Source organism: Neolamprologus multifasciatus, chromosome 13 (genome assembly GCF_963576455.1).
Source record: "Neolamprologus multifasciatus chromosome 13, fNeoMul1.2, whole genome shotgun sequence".
Classification (NCBI taxonomy): domain Eukaryota; kingdom Metazoa; phylum Chordata; class Actinopteri; order Cichliformes; family Cichlidae; genus Neolamprologus; species Neolamprologus multifasciatus.
In genome coordinates this window covers 14106086-14126941 of record NC_140451.1, presented here as the reverse complement: position 1 = coordinate 14126941, position 20856 = coordinate 14106086, and the positions used below count along the sequence as shown (strand labels likewise).

General features: G+C 40.7%; 3 protein-coding genes across 3 annotated transcripts in view; 2 read left to right on the top strand and 1 right to left on the bottom strand.

The window, feature by feature from the left end:
• itga9 (integrin, alpha 9) overlaps positions 1 to 2837 on the top strand; it is a 50037-nt gene extending 47200 nt beyond the window's left edge. The window contains exon 28 of the mRNA XM_085181801.1: positions 160 to 2837. Coding sequence (XP_085037927.1) covers positions 160 to 258 — 99 coding nt within the window. The 3' untranslated portion in view covers positions 259 to 2837. The remainder of the gene's footprint in view (positions 1 to 159) is intronic.
• A 151-nt stretch (positions 2838 to 2988) lies between these two features.
• Positions 2989 to 11515, top strand: LOC146505218 (uncharacterized). Its single transcript, XM_085181815.1, is given in 7 exon segments — positions 2989 to 3933; positions 5851 to 6049; positions 6792 to 10073; positions 10158 to 10366; positions 10368 to 10595; positions 10680 to 10797; positions 10921 to 11515. Coding segments are annotated over 7 exon segments (4416 nt in total). The 5' UTR covers positions 2989 to 3739; the 3' UTR covers positions 11107 to 11515.
• Positions 11284 to 20836, bottom strand: zc3h6 (zinc finger CCCH-type containing 6). The gene is made up of 12 exons (XM_085181800.1): positions 20708 to 20836; positions 18462 to 18675; positions 18200 to 18322; positions 17887 to 18115; positions 17632 to 17774; positions 17417 to 17545; positions 17178 to 17292; positions 16973 to 17082; positions 16669 to 16892; positions 16164 to 16579; positions 15867 to 16055; positions 11284 to 14146 (listed from the first exon to the last, which is right to left on the bottom strand). Exons 1-12 carry the CDS (start codon positions 20791 to 20793, stop codon positions 12651 to 12653), a joined length of 3474 nt encoding a protein of 1157 aa, XP_085037926.1. The 5' UTR covers positions 20794 to 20836; the 3' UTR covers positions 11284 to 12650.
• Positions 20837 to 20856: the final 20 nt, after the last annotated feature.

The window sequence follows — 20856 nt, the reverse complement described above, 5'->3', positions numbered from 1 at the left end:
CTAAAAAATTCTGGTATGTTTCTGAAAATGTTATGCAGCAATGTAAAGTGAATGTGATCTGTAATTGCTGACTGAAATGAATATTTTATTTTGCAAGTCAGACACGACCACAGATGCAGCTTATTAACTTAAATTCTTACTCCTCTCACTCTTTGACAGATGGGATTCTTCCGTCGACGCTACAGAGAGATCATTGAGGCTGAAAAGAACAGAAAGGACAGTGATGAAAGCTGGGACTGGATGGATAAGGACCACTGAGACTTACAACGGGAGTCCCAGAGGAGCCAGTGAGATTAGGGATTCGGTTGCGAAAGATCCAATAGCACAGGGTCTCTCAGCCCAGCCGCCCCCTGTGGCATTGGGCCCTTCAGTCTTCCATATGTGGAAGAGAAGAATATTCTCCATATTTTTTGGAGACTTAATATTTTTGGAGGGAGGAGGGAGGGAGTCCAGGAAACAGGCTTCTGAGGTGACAAGGTGGCTTGCCAGCGGACACTTGCTGTGGAATTCAGCTAATCTCAAAGGAGGTATCACCCAGCCAGCAGAGCAGAGCTGTTGATGGAGGCTCACATCCGTACAGGGATGTGGAGACGGCATGAATACTGGTGGACAAGAAAACCCTCAGGGCTGTGTTACATAGCAAATTTATTTTTATACATATACTTTAAGCCATATTGTGTAAAAGTGAGCTTTGAAAAGAGTTGGGGTTTTGAATGCCATTATAAACATACTATATCTACGGTATGTTTTCTTAAAAGCACTGATGTTTGATAAGAATGAATGCCTTGGCCCCTTAGCTTTATTTTTTGTGCCAAAGATATGTCCAGTAGAGTATATGATTGGAATCATTTGTATATTCAGTTCATCCCAGATGCTGGGAGTGAAAGATTGTATCTTTTCTGTACTATTGCTGGCTGATGAAAATCTGTTTTACACATCTGATTGCCCATCCCCTCACATTTCTAATCAGCCAGAGCTAATTCTATGCTACAGTACCCGCACACTGTCCCCATGCAATGCACTAGTGTTTCCATTTGTGACACACTGTGAGGGCTCTCTCTGTCTTCATGATGACCGCTTTTTTCATGTTTCCATTGTTAACCATGCCTAAAATGCAAAAGATGGTTAAAAGATCATTCCTTTTGTTCTGGTCTGGCTTTCAGCTGATTCGCTGGTAGATGATAATATACAAAAGCTATTATTTCATAGATTAAACTTAAATCTTTATTCTTTAAAATGTTTCAAAATACCATGAGTTTTGAAAGTGGAATGTATAGTCAAGCAAATCTGACGTAAAGCTGCTTTTGGTAGGAGCAAAAACTGCTCAGGTATGCAAGGAGACTTTTATAATGGACGGCCAAACCTCCCAGGCTCAAGTGAACATAGTTTAGCTGAATGTCTTGTAAATTCTCACTGAAATACAGCAGAAAAGGATTTACTATTGTTCTTGAAATACCTGATAACGATTTATTTCCAAAACCTTCTCAGACTTTACCGGAGCATACCATTTTTAAATTTACTGTTATGTTATCAGGCATTGGATTATAGTGTGAAATATGAGATACTGTTGCTCTCCACAGCCAGATGAAAGACTGCAATAGGCGTCTACCTACAGTCATTTATAAGGGCTCGTGGTATGAGTAATGCCCTAAAAATAGGTGAGAATATGCTAGACTCAATCACTACACATACTGTATACAAGCTCTTTGGGGCTCCTGGGAGAAGTTACTTTTAAGCCAGGGTTGAGGGATGTCAGTGCCCTGAAAAATCCGCCACCATACGAACCCACAGCTCCTCTCTGCTAAACCTTTTTCCCCCCTACAGGCTTGTCGGTTCTTTTAAATGCTAATTTAATTGTGATTGAAATAAGACATTAGCAAATTCTGTATTAAAGCTCCCCACAAATATATAAACAGTGAGAAAATTAAAATGTGGTAATATGGGAATCGCTGGTGCCTTGGTCCCCCTGCTTCTGGCACCTGTTGCTCATTACTCATAGGTCATACCCTACCCATTTTTGAACTTTGTTTTGATGTTAACTGCAAAGTTTTGTGTGTCTGTACTTTGCACATTTGCAACCCTATCTAGTTGAACAAACAGATAAATTCATGTTATCTTAAAAAAAAACCAAAAACTTTAATTATGCTCCAAAAAAGATTCAGTTTAAGAGTCAAAAGCTTTAACAATCAGCATTGGGTGATAAGATTTACATTAAAATAGATATGCAGTATATAAGTATAAAGTACCTTTTGGTAATTTCTTTAGTAGACCAGTCAGATTTAAACGTGCAATGCCAAAGAACTAAAACTTTATCGTCACTTTATTGATCACTATGATTGCTTCGCTCTAAAATGTGCTGTATAGATCTTCTGACACCATTTACTTCCACTGGTAATACAGCGTATACTGTACACATCCACGCCTTCCCTCTGCGTCTGTTAAACCGTTGCTATGTATTAATGCAGAGAAAACAACACTTGACTTTTTTATTTTTTTGGTAAAGTTTAACTGTGATGATTATACTTTGTTTTTATGTTTGTCACCTTTAATCGCATTGTTATTTGGGGTTTTGTTCTGAGTATACTACTGTCACTGAATATCATTTCCATTATAGTGTGCTGTATGTTTGATGTTTAAAATCATGTTCCAGCTGTATATTTATCTGTTGATGAATTTTAGAATGAAGTCTCTTGTTATCAACATGGCTCCAGTGTTTGCTGCTTATTTGTGGTGAATGGTGCTCTCTGCTGGCAGCTTTTCTTCAGTCGCACCAAACAAAATTCAACAATGGGGAAAAACACAAAACTGCTTGTTCAGGTTTTTAGAAAATGCAATTTGGGGGGAAATACTGTTAAAAAAATATTTTAATAAACTTTTCACTGATCATTTACACTAAGTACATGTGTAAGTAGATGTTCTTAGATAGAGCTGAAATAACAACCAGTCCACAGAAAATGACCATTCTGATCAGCTAGAAATCCCCAAAATGGCAAATATAAATTTATATTTTGATCTTGTGTCATTGTGAATTAAATATCATTGATTTTTTTTTCTTTTGGGCTACAAAACTTTATCTTTATTTTAAAGGGCAAGGGTGGATTCGTTGGGTGCTGATGACTTTTTATACAAATGTATTGATACAGTATGATGGTGTAATATCATGAGTTTTAGAAAAGACTACCATTTAACCTGAAAGTATAAAAAAATCCAAATTAGCTCATATCTTAAGCACTGAAAATAACGTGAATGCATTTTAAAGGAACCCTGGTCAGAAACAACATGTTATGTACAATATCCAGTGTTTTAATGTCCTCTTTCTATTTTGCTAAGAGTTTTCCCATATCTTCTTGAAGATCCTAATAATTTGCTACTATACTTTCACTGACCATGTGCCAGAAAACTGTAAAACTGTCTTTAAAAGTTCAACCACACCTGTGATGAAGAGTCACATAAACAATACTGGCTCTTCAATACCATCTAGTATATTTCAGACACTGTAGGTTTGCTAACAAAGCATTATCTCAAAGAATATGGCAACTAATCAGTCAATACATTAAAGCTTGATGAAGCTGCGTGCTGTTGATCAGGTGACACCAGTTGCTATGAAACACTGAAGTCAACAAGCTGCTGTGGTGAGCAAATCAATTATTGAAAAAGCTACCACGCTAAATACAGCAGGAATACAACAACATTTATGGTACTCGCTTTCTTTTGACCAGAGAGAATCAGTCTCTTAACTATGTCCTCATTGTTCGATCATGGGTTGATCAGGACTGTAGCAGTTGAGCAGGTGGTTGCACCAATTGCAATTCATATATGCCGCCTGGTGTTGCTGTGTGACAGCGCAGAGGAACCTGAACAATTCAGCCAGCTGGAGAGGGCAGCTCAGACTGTGGCTAAAGCTACTGAGAACATGGCAGCAGTGGCTTCCAGGTATGTACTATTATGAAAATCATAATGTATAATACTTAAAATGAAGCAATAGCCTGCAGAAAGGGAAAAAATTTCTTTCAGTTTAACCTTTTCTTGTAATTTCCTGGTTCTTTGGAGCTAAAAGAGGCCACCCAAACACATAAGATATCAAAGAAAAGGCCAGGATGTCCTCTATTGGGGACATCAGGACTTAGAAGGGTATCTCAAATAAGTCACAAGATATAGACAAATGTCCATTACACAGGATCTAAATGAATAAGCTGGCTCTCAGGATTTAATCTGTATGAAACTGAAATGTGTAATACAACCCAAATTCTGGAAAAGTGAGGACACTTATGTTTATGTAAGAGAATGCAGAGATTTGCAAATCTCAGGCATTATTCACAATAGAACATAGAACACAAATTAAATGTTTGAACTGAGAAAAAGGACGATTTTTGAAAACTGTTAGCTCATTTTGAATTTTATGGATGCAACATGTCTCCGAAAACTGGGATGAAGGCAACAAAACAGTGGAAAAATAAGTGGTACTCAAGGGACATTTTACAGTTAATTAGATAAACTGGCAACAGGCTGGTGGCATATAGGCATATGTTTTGTTCATTTAAAAGGGAAAATGTATTTTAATTAATGTGAGCACTTAAATTCATCTTGTAAAAATGCCAGATTTAGAGTGGCTGGGTTTCCCAACTTTGGATAAAAATAAGAGGCAGGAACATATAGACTAATCATGTGGACAAATCAACCCCAACAAACACGGTGCTATGTGATTTAAACACTTTCATAATTAAAGAAGAAACCATTTAACAACAAAGTAATGTCTTTTGTGTTAACTCGTTTTTTAAAAACGTGATTACAAAACAATTAAAATGAAAATAAATATGTTGGTCTGCTGGTAGTGAAACACAGGCTCCTCTGGTGACTCTTAAGGGTGGAGGGGACCTCAGAAAATAGCAGCTGTTAATGGCTTTTTGAACTGGGTGGAGGTGTTAACAATCCACATGAGGACTTCAAAGATCTGCTCCAGTCTAATCTTCATGCATTCTACAAACACAGCACTGCAACTTTAGACTTTAGACACAAGGTTGGACAACTTGAGTCATTTTTGTTTTGCTTTTGCTTTATTTATTTGTTTTTATTTTGTTATGGTCTTTTAATGAAGGCAACAGATTTTTTTTAGCATTAAAGTGTGGGGCAGTGATGCTAGTGTTAGCGTTGTTAGCATATTACCTTCAAGAGGCTAGCGAAGGATTAGGGCTTCATTTTAGTGCAAGGTCCCGTCATATTCTTCTTATACCTGATTTAATCATCTAAGACATTTTAAGGAAGTGAAGATCAAGTTAAAATGTCCTTCTGTACCACCAACATTTCCTTTAAAGCTCTCCTTAGCAGTAGCAGTACTACTGGGCCAAATCCAGGTGGCTAGCCCTTCTCTCTAACCAATCAGATGGCTCATTTCCACTGTTCCTTTTAATTAAATTCTTTTTCCATTTCAAGTATTTATTGATGGCTTAATAATTCATTTAGAATTATTAGCTTACCTTTTGTTGTCTACTAAATCATTTAGTAAGGTGTAATTATTAGTGAAGACTTAACAATTATTTCATAAATACTTTGATAAATGAATATTTTATTTCATTATTAATTAATAATTCATGAACAGCTCTAATTTGATGTGCATCACTCTCCTTTATGATCCTCCATCATTTTTCTCCCAAAAATAAAGAGAAACTTCTATCAAACGATGATGGGCAAACGTGTCTCAGCTTAAACATTTTATTTTTCTATGTCTTCTATTATGAATAAATGTGAGTTTGTGAGCTCTGTAAATAATTGCCTTTTGTTTTTATTTACTGTTTATACAGCATCCCAGCTTGGTTGGAATTGTGTTTGTATATATTATCTGATGAACAGCAGACTCTTTACTTCTAGGCAAATACGTGAGACGGAGGATGAAGTTTTTCACATGGAGATGTCCTCCCTCCTAGAGTCATTCGCTGTGTGTGGGCAGCATGTCCTGCTGGCAGCTCAGAAACTGAGTATCCAGCCAAGTTTAACTGAGCACAGAGAGGAGCTCGTCACTGCTACACAAAACGTTTTCCTTGGAATAGTCAAGGTAAAGTAAAAAAAGAAAAAAAAACTGTCCTAAAAATTATACCCAAATTAAAGCAGAGAGAAAACAAATAAGGTTAAAGCACTTAAAGGTTTCATTAGATTCATCTTAGGCAGCTACATCTGCTTTTACTTTCTCAGAGGTTTCTTAAATGTTGACATTATTTAAAAACAACAGAAGACTCCCACACCGTCTGTTTTTAATTCACATGTGGAGAATCTCAGCAACTCAGCCATCATCTTAAGCCTTCTGGTGCTGTTGTGTAAAGAACATTTTTTTCCATCGTTAATTTTTAAGAACAGTAATTCTTTCCTGTTAGCTACTCACTGACTGTAATTTCATGACAATGTAGAAACTTTCTCCTCTGTTTCACTTTCAAAGTCTGAGCTGGCATAGCAACATATAATTCTGAGCATTATAACGATTTTAGCATTGAATCTGAATCACAGTTTGGAAGCTCAGAAACCAAATTTCATGGCGATCCAAAGGGCAGCTGTTCATACAGTTCACTGAAGGTTTTCAGCCAAATGCAGCATAAAACCAAAGAGGCTCACCAAAGCCTATAGATGGATCTGTTTACATTTTGTCGTATTCTGTCAAAGCTGTTGAAATATTTCAATCATGGCCAAAATCTTTTAACTTATTGGTTTAGTGACAGTCTGACACCGTATTTTCATACTTCTTAAACAGGTACAGTAAGCTGTAGAGCAGCAGTAACACAGTGACTTGTGCCTTCTGCTCCTAGGTTCTGTTGGTGGATGATGATGCTGCTGTAAGGAAAGTTATAGCTGCTGCTGATCAGGTTTTGGAGGGTCTCTCTGAAGTTGGCTCCTCCTCAGATATCAAGTCTCTTCTTGAATCTTTCCAAATGTTTTCTGAGGCTCTTCTCCTCTTTAACAGACTGACAATAGAGAGAGCAAATTCCTTACGGGATCCCAGACAAACCAAACAACTCCACGATTCCTTGGACACCCTGAGGAGGTGCATCTCCATGCTGCACACAGCCATGTGTACAACCCTCAAACACCCTACCAATGAGCAAGCCCGAGAAGCCAAGAGGTACATTCTGGACAAAGTTCAGAATACTGTTGGTGACATCACAGCAACTCTCCAGAGTGACTGCCACGGAGGACCACTGGGGCCTTGTGGGTATTATACCTGGAAAAGTAAAAGTCTATTACAACTGCTCACTAGTCCCTCCACCTCCTCAATCCGAGACAGCAGCTTTGACTGCTTGGTCAGAGATCTTGTGTTTCATTGCATGGTCGTGGCAAACATGTCTCGCAGAGACTTTCAGCAAAGAGTGGTTTTCCACTGTCGTCACATCCTGCAGTTCTGGTCTGACATAAAAAGGCTTTTAAAGTCTTCTGAGGATTCTACACAGAGCTTTGAGAAGACCTGCACTTTCCTGCTCCAGCAAATAATAATGCTTGACAAAACTTTGATGACTACAGTTCTGTATCAAGTCATGGACACACTTCTTGCGGCTTCCTCCACAGCTGAGCAACTTTTAGGACACATCTTGGTTTTAGATTCCTCTACAAAGCTGGATCTGAACTTTATTCAGTCGGAAGTTGAGGATTTAATTTTCTGCACTGACAGACTAATCCAGGTCGCCAGTTTTACCTCAGCTATGGCTCTCGATGCTAAGAGTTTAGAGAATGTAGAAAATTCCCGAGCATGCCTTTCGAGACTTAGGGCTCGAATCGCTCCCCTTTCGCTGGACCTGGCAGATAATTCAATGCAAACTGCTCAGAAGCTTCATGAAGTGTGTCAGAAATGGGAAGAGGAGACTGAGCAGCTTCAGGATGCTTTCAGTGATGTGATGGACATTAGGGAGTTCACCAGTATAGCTGTTAATGAGATGGTGAGTGATCGCCATGGATGTGACACAGCATACAGAGAACAAAGCTATGAACAGTTTAATGAACATACAGCAAACCTGATTGGTCACATGAAGCTGGCGATTCACTCAGTGAGGAGGCATTTGGATAGAAGTGATGAACCCATCTACAGGAACGGCCTTTTGGTCCTCCTGAAGCAGGTTCAGTCATCTCAAGCCAAAGTAGCTGAGTCAGTCAGAAGCATGCTTAATGGATCCACGCTGAACGTGGAGGCATATTCTACATTTAGTGACAGCGTTTCCACCGTCATTGAGCATTTTAAGGTGCTTAGATCAGGATTGGATGGCCAACAGCATCCGCATCTCCTGAGCCCGCTGCGAGAGGGGGCTCGTCAGCTCGAAATCACACAGCCATGTCTGCCAGTCAAAGACAGCTGTGAACTGAATGTGGACGATATGTTAAGAGGCTCGGATATTCCTTTTTTTGAAGTTTTGGAAAGAGAAACCAAACTTGAGGAGAAGCACACAGATCAGGGACCCATAAAAGCCGAACCAGACCATAAAGTTGACAGCGATGATTTAACGTTCCCAGCTGTCTCAGATGAGCCTAAACTGATTCTCAAGCCTCTCAAATTTGACCTTTTACCCCTCTTGTATGAAGTTGTAACTGTGACTAAAGGGAAAGACGTGACACTGCTCAACCAGGCCTGCACCAGTGTTCTTGAGCTGTCAAACTGTTATGCCCAAGCTACAAAGGAAGCCTTGGTCATTGTCGATGCAGTTGACTGTCAGACTTTGGAAATCTTTAGGGCCGAGCTGGTGTCCCTGACTCCACTGCTCGTCCAGACAGCTCAAGAGACGGCGATGAGCTCAGCGATGAGCACGGAGAACATCTTTAAGCACAGCACACAGTTTTCTGACCTTATTAATAACATTCGAAAGGTTTTGCTGCCAGCAGCTGGGACCTGGTATCACACTGTTTATAATGAGCTGCAAGGGAATCTACCAAATATGCCAGCCAGTTCTGCACAGCAACTCAATGAAGCAATGACTTTATGTGCTGACGTGGTCCAACTCTTGACATCGTCAGATTTAACCACACAAAGTGATGGTCAAGAAACATTGAGGGTTTTACACAGCAAGCTTACCAAAGCACAGAACAACACAAGGCAACTGATAGAGTTTTCCTCTGCATATGAAGGACAGTCAGATCAGCTAGAGGCACTTTGTATCCTCTGGAGTCTCTCCATTCAGATTTTGCTCAATTCTCTGGATAAGATTTTGGGAACATCGACTGCACTGAACCATTTGAACCCTCAGAAACAGCTCTCGGTGTTGTCTGAGAACTCGCTCCGAATCCAAGAGGCAACCAGGCTCACAAGCATAAACTGCAGAAGTGCTTATAAATCAAAGGAGTTAACTGGATACCAGGATGAACTGAAAAATCTGACTGAGGACTACCTTAAAACTGCAGAAGAATTTGATTTAATGCCAGGCGTGGTGCACCTTGCAAAATCTGAATTCTTCCAGAGAAAACTTTTGATTAAAATTCGAGTGCTTTTTGGTCATTTAAGCAAAGTGAATAAGGACTACGATACTACATTTCAAAATCTTCTCACAATTGCTCATTTCGCTGCTGAACACTTCAGAGAGAACAACACAGAAGATGCGGAGAAAAAGTTTGAACATGCGACACAAACGCTTATTGAAAATGTAAAATCTGCTACAAGAAGAGTGGCGGACAGCTTAAATTACATCCATGACCCACGCGCTCGCTCCAATCTGAGGTCCATTAATGACCACCTGTCTTTTCAGATCTCAGATATAATCTGCAGGGCGAGGCTCATGCTAGAGACTCACTACATTTGTGACACACTCAGTCTGGATGTGCAGATACGCTGTTGGTCAGCAAAAGCTCATTACGTGGTGGAAGAGATCAGGAAGCAAGAAGGGATTCACCAAGAGGTTAAAGAGTACATAAAGGCTGGACTACAGGGGAGAGCACCTGAGGATATTAGCAAAGTTTTGGCTAAAATCCCAACTAAAGTCAAAGAAGTGGAATTTACCTCTGACGCAACAATAAATTCAAACCAGAAAGGCATTAAAGAAAATGTAGATGCTGCAAAAAGTAACATAAATATGGCATCTGGGGCCAAATATGGACCTGGAAATACTAAAAAAGATGTAAGTATCGCATAATTGATCAGATTTTATTGTGTAATAAATCCATTATGTCGCAATAAACCATGTCCTAATTCTTCTCTGCAGGATAGTGCTGCATCTGGCTTGTGCCAAGAAGTCTCTTCCCTGACCTACACCTCCCTTTTTCTAAAGCAAGAAAGCAACAGCTGGGATCCCAAGGACAACAGAATAGTCCAGGTGACCAGGAAGATGGCCGACACAGTATGTTACATGACTCAGTATCTGAAGAAGAAAGGCCCAATAGCGGTAATGCCCACTAAAGGTCCCTCCACAACCGTCAACTAGATTTGCAGGCACACTAATCTACAATCTTTGTTTCTTTTTTCTTTAGAATAAAGAGGCTTTTGTTTCTGCAGCCAAAGATGTGATCTCAAACTGCCAGTCAGTTACCCAGTTTATCAGAGTTATTGCCAACCACAGCCTCGACAAGCAGTGTGCAGTTGAACTCTCGCTAATTGTTGAGCAGATTCTCACCATCACAAATCAGCTCAGCATCATTTCCAGGTCAGGAAATTTCAAGCAGAAATCACACACGGAAAACTAAAAAAAAAAGAAAGGTAATATGAGTATTTTCTTCTGCCTGCAAAGTGTCAATGCTGTGACTCCTGGGTGCAAATCTTCTGATGAGATCCTGGTAAAGAATGCACAAAATCTGCTCCAGACAGTCTTACGTGGGGTTCGAGCTGCAGAAACAGCATGCATTAAAGTAAATCCAACACCACAACCGCAAGCAGCAACTCTGGACTACAAATATATGATTCAGTGGCATCTTTTTATTATGCCCTATGAATTGCTTCCTTAAAACTGAACACTTGCACTCTGATTTCAGGGTCTGAAGCAGCCTGAGCCAAATTCGGATGGTGCAGAGGCTACAGCTTTGTGTTTCCAGTGGAAGAGAAACCTGGAGATCCATCGAGCCCAGCAGACCTCTAACCCAGATACAGATGAGCTGGGACTGAGGAAGACGTCAGCGCACCCTTTAGCCCCAAGTCTTGCCCCACAGGTTAATGTATAAGACAGCTACAACTGTATTTTGAAAAGGAAGAAAATAATGCATAAAAATAATGTTTCGTGCATAAGCTGTGTGTCCTGCTCCAAGAAATCAGCTGCATGAATTGTATTAGAGCTGGTGGTTAAAAAAAATGCACAGCACGCACACTAAAATGACACATTGCAACACTGGCGTGTGGTTCTGAAATAAAACTGGTGCTGTTTCCTGTCTTTATTCCAGATATTTGTAACAAACTCACTGAAACGACTGCCATGTGTTGTAAAAATATCAGACAATATTATGACAACCATAACCACCATACCGACCCACGCTGACATAAAAAAACACCCCAAAACACACTGTACACATGATACAAAATAAGCATTTACAATGTGAATCATGAAAAGAACTTTTTAAAAAAAAAAAAAGGAAATAGCTTAGTTTGAGTCAAACAGGAATACCTCAAATTACAGACGGAGAACTATGATCTAAACAAACCAATATTACCAAACAATATTCCATCTTACTTCTACAACTTTCACTCTTTGTAGCACATGTATATTTATAGCCTCTTTTAGGTTCATATTTGACAAAATTCAACAGTAAAAATAGTCATTAAGGTCACATTTGTAACATATATACATACAACTGCAGTGTTATCAAGATAGTACTACTTTTCTGTATAATACACTGGAAAACTTTATCGATTTCTTATGCTGACTGACAGCGTGTTGGAAAACACGTAACATTTTCCCTGCTACTTACAAGCTTCTTCGAGAGATGTGAGGAGCAGCGATGTTTGTTAGAAAAGGTTAAAACATCCTCAAAAGATTCAGACCGCCTGAAACAAAAAACAATGTAGTCACTAAAGACGGAAGTTGTCTATTTTAGTGCAAAGACTTCTGCAAGCTAGTTTAGGTGTAGAGTTTCAAAAGTGTGAAAAGGGAAAATTAGACTAATCTAATCGAAAACTCACATTGAAAATATTCAATTTTGATTATAACGCATCAGCAACTGAAAAATGACAAATGTAAATGGTTTAAAAAAAATCCCTTATCATAAAGACAGGCATCAACATATAAAGTCGATCTCAATATATGAAAGTGTCCGTGAATAAATATGTAAATACAAAAATCCCCCCCCACCCACCCAGGAAATTATTGTGTTTTTGATTACTTAGTATAATCTCTCTGCGTGGAAAGTGAAATAAACTATCAGGTCGTTCAATGGAACGAGCCCCAAGCTGACTTAACAACACCTGGGTCAGGCTTTAGTAAAACTTTCACATCTTTTTATTTCCTCTGATTGTTTAGAACGTGTGTAAAAATGACACAATAGAAACCTTACCATACACACATTCAAAACACGGCTCTGAGCTTTAATATGACATAGTTACAGGGAACTCTACTCTGTGTCTATATCCAGTATCATCTCCTTACTGATAAATGTGTGGCGTAGTGTTTGGTTTTCTACAGCATCATATAAAGAAATAAATAGATTTATGTAAAGCTAAATACAGATTAATGTGTCATCAATAAACATATCTGTTGCAATCAACAGTTGAGTGTTTACTGACAGAAAGGGGAAGCAGTGGGGTCAAAAGTCTTGAACACATCTTTAAGTGTCCTGTCATCTGCCTCCTCCTCTTCCTCCTCCTCTGGATCTTCTTGTTTCGGTTCTTTCTCTGGAGCCGCCTCCTCTTCCTGCTCCTTCTTGTCCTCTGCCTCTTCCTGTGCTCCTGTACAGCCCTGTCCTCCCTGTTTAGCTTGCCTCGGGTCAGTGTACTGGGGTCGGATTAGCCCAGCCAGAGCCTGGATGGGGAGATTATGTACAGCAGGGGGTTTGACAGGCGAGGCAGGAGGCAGTGTGGGAGAAGTGGAAGCTGGAGTGTGATCTGCAGCATCTGTGCTTTTAGCCTCTTCGAACGAGCCGCTTCGTTGGGTTGGTGATAGCGACGGTGCTGGAGTGCTGTCTTTCTTAGCAGCCTGTTTAAGAATCCCCGCCTTTTTAGGAGGCTCAAACTGCTCCTTCTGAACTTGCTCGGTTTGGGAACGAGGATCATACAGGCTGATGCCTCCCAGGATCGTAGTGGGACTCTCCAACCCTCCACCAGAGGATGCCAGTCGAGGAGCATAAGGTGGAAGTTTCTCTGGCTCTGGCTTGGCTCGGGCAGCGTGAGGAGAGGGACTGGCACTGGCCTTCTGTAACCTGGGGTCCAAAAGTCCTGCCCCAGAGGACTGCTCTTTCGGAACCAGCAGCTTGGAGTCCAGACTGGCTGTACGTTTGAGTCTGGGGTCCAAAGACTTTTGCTGGCGTGGGTCCACAGGTCTCTCTGTAGAAGATCGTGACTCTAGAGAACCGGTGGGCAGTCGGCTCATACGTTCCTTCAAACGTGCAGCTGCAAGTCTGGGATCAGATAGCGGAGGGCTGGAGACTGGGGGGTGGTCAGGCAGGCTTGTTCGGTTCATCTGAGCATCAGCAATTAGAGGTGGAAGAGGCAGGTTGATGGAGTGTTCCTGTTTGGGCACTAAGGAGGGGATGAGATCCTCAGGGGCCCACACAACTGTCTGAGCAAAGGCAGGCCGCTGGAGCAGAATGTCAACACGAATATGACTAAACTGCTTTAACTGGCATCGAGGGTCTCTCAGGACCACACCTGGGCTGGCATCTAAAGGAATGAGAACAGCCCTGTCCCTGAGTTCCCTCTCTCCTTCGTCATCCTCCTCTCCTGTAAGAGGCTTTTGATGAACAGGATGGCTCTGCTGCCGATATGAGCTCGGTTCCACTGGTCTCATTTTCCTGGGGTCTCTGGAAAGCCGCGGATCCGAAGCGCCATCTGGCTCCTTTTTCATATCTGGGGGTCGCTGTCTAGGGTCAGCCTTGACACGTGGGTCACTGGGTGGAGCCCTTTCCTTAACGAGGCGGGGGTCACCCAGTGCTGGAGCCACCGGGGCGGTCTTGGGCTGAGACTGCTGCATCTCATTCTGTCTCTTCAGAGATTTAAGAATGGAGGAAACACAGCTCCCATCCTCATCATCGCTCGAGTACCAGTTTGTAGTTTCATCTGCAAAAAAACATGAATAAACAAATAAATCAGATTTAAAGGAGTCTTTTTTTTCCTGTTTCAAATATCTTTTATTAGAAGCAAGTATCACAGTTGTTACTAGAACGTATGCCCCCTTTTTCTCTAAACAAAACAAGACAAAACAAAAAGAAAATAATTTAAAAAAAAAAATAGATAAATAAATAAACAGACGAACAAAAAAAAAAAAAAACCCACTCTGGGCCCCGATCCCCCGACTGCCAAAAACGTATATTTTCCTAAGATATGCAAGTAAAGGACGCCAAATTAGTTCAAAATCTTTCACATTGCCATTCATGGTATATCTTATTTTTTCAAGGTGAAGTGTATTTCTAAGCTCTGCAAGCCATATCTTTAACACAGGCCTTTCCAAAGCTGCAGGATCAGTTTCTTTGCAATGATCAGCGCATATGACATAAACCTTTTTTGAGCATGTTGTAAGCTTTGTGTTTCTTTCTCCCAAAGATAATTACTGTTGGATTTGGATCAATCTTGTTTTTAAGAATATTAGATAGATAAGTAAAAACGTCACACCAAAAACCCTGAAGCCTTGTACAAAGTGCAAAACTATGTGACAGATTTCCATAATGTGTCATACATTTTTCACAGAGGGGAGAGCAGTCTGGATAAATTTTGTGAAGTCTTTCCCTTGAGTAATGTAACCTGTGTACAATTTTATACTGAATTAAGCAATGATGGGAATTAATAAAAAGCGTATTTATGTTGTGTAAGACCTGCCAAAAATCTTCCGATAGGGAGATCCCAAATTCCTTTTCCCACTCCTCTTTAATTGACTGAGTTGAAGGTACACTCATCTCCTGTAGTGAGTTATAGAATAATGAGATTCTTTGTTCGAACCCCCGGCTATCACTAAGGCATCTATCCAAGGTGTCAGACGGCATGCTTTCAAACTACGGCAAATGTGTGTGGATATAATTTCGTAGTTGAAGATATCTAAAAAATGGCTGCGCGGTAGTCCAAATCTATCTATTAATTGTTGAAATGACATGAAGGTATCGTTTGAATGGTACATGATGGAAGGAAAGAGGGGTTAGCTGTAACAGGCATACTCATTGATAATGGTTTCAGTTTAAAGTGCTTAATTATTTGTTTCCAAATTCGCAAAATGGTATGGATCACTGGGTTATAATTATAGTATGCACTTGCCAAGGGAGTAGGAGAAAGTAATATTCCACCAACATAGTAAGGAAGGCAGTCCTCACGCTGTATCATCCAGTAAGAAGGAAATTATTCTTAAATTTGATGCCCAGTAATAATACATAAAGTTAGGTAGTGCAAGTCCTCCAAGGGATCCGTGTTTGCAAAGATGTTCTTTTTTTTATTCTATGTGTTTTGTAGTTCCATATAAACGGCATAATAATGGCATCCAGCTTTTTGAACAAAGCTATGGGCAGGGAAATTGGGATATTTTGGACCAAATACAGATATTGCAGGAGAAAGACCATCCTTATTGAGTTCACTCGTCCTATCAATGAGATAGGGAGTGTCCTCCAAAACTGGATGTTGTTTTTTAGCTTCTCCAGTAGAGGTAGAAAGTTTAAAGAAGAGTCTTTTTGGTGTTATCTGTGTATAAGCACTTATTTAGATAATTCTGAGTTGTATAGGTCACTTTGTTCCAATCTTGCTCCCTGGGTTTCATTTAATCTTAATTAACTCAATAAAACTGTCCATGGACACTTGCCTCTGCTTGCATTTTCATCCTGGCCATCTGCTCTCTGTGCTTCACTCCCTTGTGGATTTGACTCTTGTTGTTGCTGCTGCTGTGTCAGGTGTAAAAGGATAGCTTTCTGTACTGCTGGTGGTAAAGACTGCAACTGTGACTCTGCACCAATCTGTTGCTGGAGGTTCTGTATGAAAGCCAGATTAGGGTCTACCAAATTGAAAAAAACAAAGACACAAAGTTTTGCAAAGTCAGTAACAAGTAAACGGCAGTTAACTTATAAGAACAGCTTATTAATTATAAGCTTATATGACTCACCTCCTTGTTGACCAATGGTCTGGTTTCGGAGGAAGCTGCTAAGGAAGTCTACTGGGTTCTGACCCGCAGATGGAAAGGGGAAGAGATTTGGTGCCATCTGTAGATCTGGTATAGGGGGAAATGGAGGCCTCTGTATATTCATCTGCGGGTTGACATTAGGTCGGTTTCCATGGAAGGGTGGCGGCTGACTGGATGGGATCGGCGGCTGCATTGGAAATCCATGCGGCAGGTGCTGCCCTGGTGGGCTTTGTGGCATCGGTGGCGCAGCGGTGTGACCCACGGGAACGGGTGATCCGGGGGGAGGAACAGGAGGAGCAGAAGAGCCTGAAGGCACCATGCTGCCGCTCTGTGTGTCCTCTGAACCTCCAGTAAACTCACCTGTGCATTCTCCTTGATTCTGAGGGTAGTTGGATCCACTGAAAAACAGAGTGCACTCAGGCTTAGGAGAAAATCAAAATTATTTTTCAAGTCTGATCTGGTTTTGATTACAGATTACTCCAGTTACCTCAGACCGATTTTTTGTGCCAAGTCTACAGTTGGTTGAACCTTGATTTCAAAAAGAGAGGGGATCTTCTTCCCTGCTTGGCTATCTGTAGGACTGCTCTGACCAGGAGTGGGCAGCAGCCCAACCCCAGGAGGAGGCTTTGGGAGTGGGGAAATACCCTGTTTTCTCAGATCCTCCAGCTCCAACTCATCCTCACGGGCATTCTCCTCTTCAGTATTAATTATCTGAATAAAGACACGGGAAAGAAGAAATAAGATAACACATGACAGAACTAATGATGAGCTTCAACTATATTTCATTTTACCTTATCGAGCAGCTCCTTGGTCACGTCGGTCAAAGCTTCATGGGAGAATTTGCAGTTGTCTCCTTGATAGCATTTGGCTCCCGTATGAAAGAACTTGCACGGGTATTCATGTGCAATCACAGGTTAAGGAACAGAAATAATTAAAGAGTGCAATTTATGCAATCCAATTACACAAATATAATTAAGAACTATTAGTGAAGGATATTGTGCATGTAAATGCAGTTATCTCCTTTACTGCAGTATCCTTGAAGATAAAACTTACAAAGCTCCTTTTTCTTATCTGGTACAACAAGCTCGTGTTCAAATTTGCACTGCTCGCCCTGTATGAAGACATCACAACATGTTTTTTTCTTTAATCTTTTAAGTTAGTTAGGACAGTTATTACCTTACTAAAATCAGGTTTACGTTATAAAAACAAATTAAAGGGCATTAACGCTGCCGTACCTTGATGCACCGACCCTCCAGGAAATACTTGCAGATGTACCTCCCGTTATGTTCAACGGTGTGCTGATTGATAAACTCCTTGCTCATTATTGGCCGCTTCTTCTGGAAACCGGACAAATTTTTTCCTTCCTGTGACACAAAATTAGCAATAGCTAATTCACAGTGCAATTTAAACCAGCGGTGGCAGAGTACAGTGAAATATTCAGCTCACATACCTGCGCCATGTCTTCCATCCCCTGTTCTCCACCTCGACCTCGTCCACGTCCTCCCCAGGGTTTACCCTTCAGCTTCTTGTTCTTGTTCAGCATCCCACGTCCTCTCCCCGGTCCACTCCCTCTGCCTCTTCCCCTCTGCCCGTCTGGAAATTACATTTTAACAAAAATGAGCAAACTCTCTTCACCCTTAAAGATGTTTGCGATACATCTCTGCCTATCGCATTGTTGTGTTTATAATTTAAAAAGCATTCGTACACTGTTGTTGCTTCATCCCCCTCATGTTTCCTCTGTTCATCTGGTCTTTAGCGTGCCGCCCCCTTCCCTGACTTGACGAATCTTTTGACTGCTGATACTCGGACATGTCGTCTTCATAATCATCCTCCTCGTCATCGTAGTCGTACTTGTCGTCGCTGTAGTCGCTGTATTTGTCAAAATCGCTGCTCTTGTACGGTGGGGACCTGTGTGAGTTGCCTCCCTTTGAATGCTAGTGGTCAAACCAGAGGGAGTGAATTATGTCAGACAATAATGTTTGCATGAATATAAACACTGCGAGCTGTTCTGAACTCACCTGAGAGGACTGGCCATCAGACTCGCGATTAGATCCCAGGCCCTTTCTGCCTTTGGACCTTTCCGGTCGATCGTAGTCAGAGTCGTAGCTGTCGGAGCTGGAGCTGCTTGAGGGCGAGTGATGCTGAGGTGAGGGTAAACAGAATTAAAGAAAAATGAAACATAACATTAATTTTAAACGGGTTAGTTCACATTTATGCTCTAATTGCAAGAGCAGGGGGAGATATTTTAATGTAACAACAAGCTGTACAGTAGCATCTTACTTTCGGTCTGTCACGTCTCCTTCTTTTAGACCTCCTCTTCTCTCGCGTCTTTCTGTATCTTTTCCTGGAGTGTCTGTGAGCCTTTTCCTCTTTCTCTCTAATCTTCTCCTTTTCCTTCTCCTTCTCTTCATTCACCTCCGCGGCCTCCTTGTTGTCCTCTTCAATTCCAATCCCTTCATCATCTATTTCTCCATCTTCCAGTTCACCATCCTCTCTGGGAAGATAAAAGCAATATAAATACTCACTATTGACACTATTTTGGACATACTTTAAATGTTTACAAATAATACACCAATTGTAGCTATAGTTAATCAAACCAAAATAATAATGATTTGGAATAATCGGCTGTTTTTTCTGTTACAAATTTCCAAAAGATCTCAGGTTTGATCCCAGGAGGAGCCACAACTCCCCTGCGGGTCTTGTTATGTAGGGCACCTGATGTAAAAATCTACCAAAACATGCGACGCTATCTGCCAAGAAAACCCCTTGTGAATGCTTTCTATGCCGATAAATGAGGAGTGATTTGTCCCCCTGTAATTTTGTGACAAAGGATAACTATTACAAAGTCCAAGTAAAGTAAGTGCAGGTAAAAAGCAATATGCTGAACACTGTTGGCTGAAACGCTCGAACACTCCTGCAAGAATTCTCCAAAAGAATATTTACTCTGACATGCTGATTAAAATAGCCGGGAAAAGCTTGTGTGAGTATCCAGTGCTCGGCACAGGAATGCATTAAATGTTATGTTGGAACAGATGATTATCATTACAATCAGAGGATCACTTATTAGTTTGCAGAGCATTACTTATAACTCAGCGTGACCAGGCTATACTTCATACACATGTGGCTATACTTCATCCAAATGTAAAAATTTGATGTTTATCTGCTGTAATTCACATATTTACAACTAAAATGAAACATACTAATACAGACTAAGCATTCTAATCAATTTTTAATATGAAACAAAATCTTGGCAAATGTTTCAGTGTTGGCAATCTTTTCATTGTAAATAATTCCAGGTGATTTAAAAATACAGTGCTGGTGGGAGGGTGGAACAAAAACATTATCAAACAGATCCAATAAAGCAATCTAGGTCAGTTTTTACAGATACTAGCTACCTCTTCCTCAGTCTGAATTAATCCAAAGCTAACATTGTGTATGTAAAGTTGGCTTTTGAGTTAATTGAAGCACAACAGGCCTCAGGTTTAACAAGAAACATCCATCTAACCACCCATTTTCTTAACGGTTTATCCAGCTTAGGGCCACGGGGCTGTTGGATCCTGTCTCAGCTGTCGCAGAGCAAAAGGTGGGGGACAATCTTTACAGGTCAGTCAGCCTCAATGAAAAACATCTGCCAGGTTAAATATTTTATTTCAAATCACCTTTTTCTATTGTTGTAACTGCCTGTACAGCACATCTAACTGAGGACCAAAAGCAAATGATGAAAAATAGTAGCATCAGTGTTAGAAGGCAGTTTATAAGGACCTAATACAACTATGTAAATGTTAAATATTTACATTAAAGTGCATTTTCCAGTGATAAACAACACTAGGTGCTTCAATCATACCCGAAGCCCACACTGGAAATTATGTTTTTGCCCATTTTAAGAATTAAAAACTTAGAGGTAACAGATGCTCAAAGTCCAGGCTAGAAGTTGAGCCATCAAGTTTTTTTCCAACTTAACACATGAGCAACTGGTTCACTTGGTTTTCTACAGTGAAAAGATCTGTGAAATTACTTGCTCAAAGATTTTTAACAGAAAACCAAATTGTTTGTCTTGTTTTTGAACATAATGCAAAGCAAATCACAAGGACATCATCTCAACTCTGCGTGAACCCTGCTTCAGCAATACCGGTGGTTGCCCAGTAGGGGGAGTACAGTATGAGAATGGGCGTGGCATTTACATCATAGTCATTTGCATAGTCTCCTGCAGATGGCAACAATGAAGCCATGAATCCCTGAGCTACAACAACAGAATGATGAGGTCTCTATGTTGCATGGAAATGATCATGAATGAGTCTCATCGACACGGTGATGTGTAATCGAGGCTGTGTGAACAGCGCCATTCAACTGCACCAAAGAGGCATGCAAAAAAAATGTTAAGAGAGGGGGAAAAGAAGTGAAATGTCTCTATATCCCGCAATTCGTGGTTAAAAGAGAAAACAGTAACACAAGCATGTAGACCCACAGCACTGAAATTGAAACGCACAGATGAGCGTATTAATAATTGCACAAGAATATTACTCGACCTTTCATCCCCTGCAAGCTCAGAGTCTGTCATGTTTTTGTCAAGAACAGGGGCTGGGGGACTGGAAACAAGGCTCACAGAAGCCATTGGAGAACGGATCTGCCTCCCTTTTCCCCGGTACAAGAGTGAATTAATTCAGTCACTCAAGGA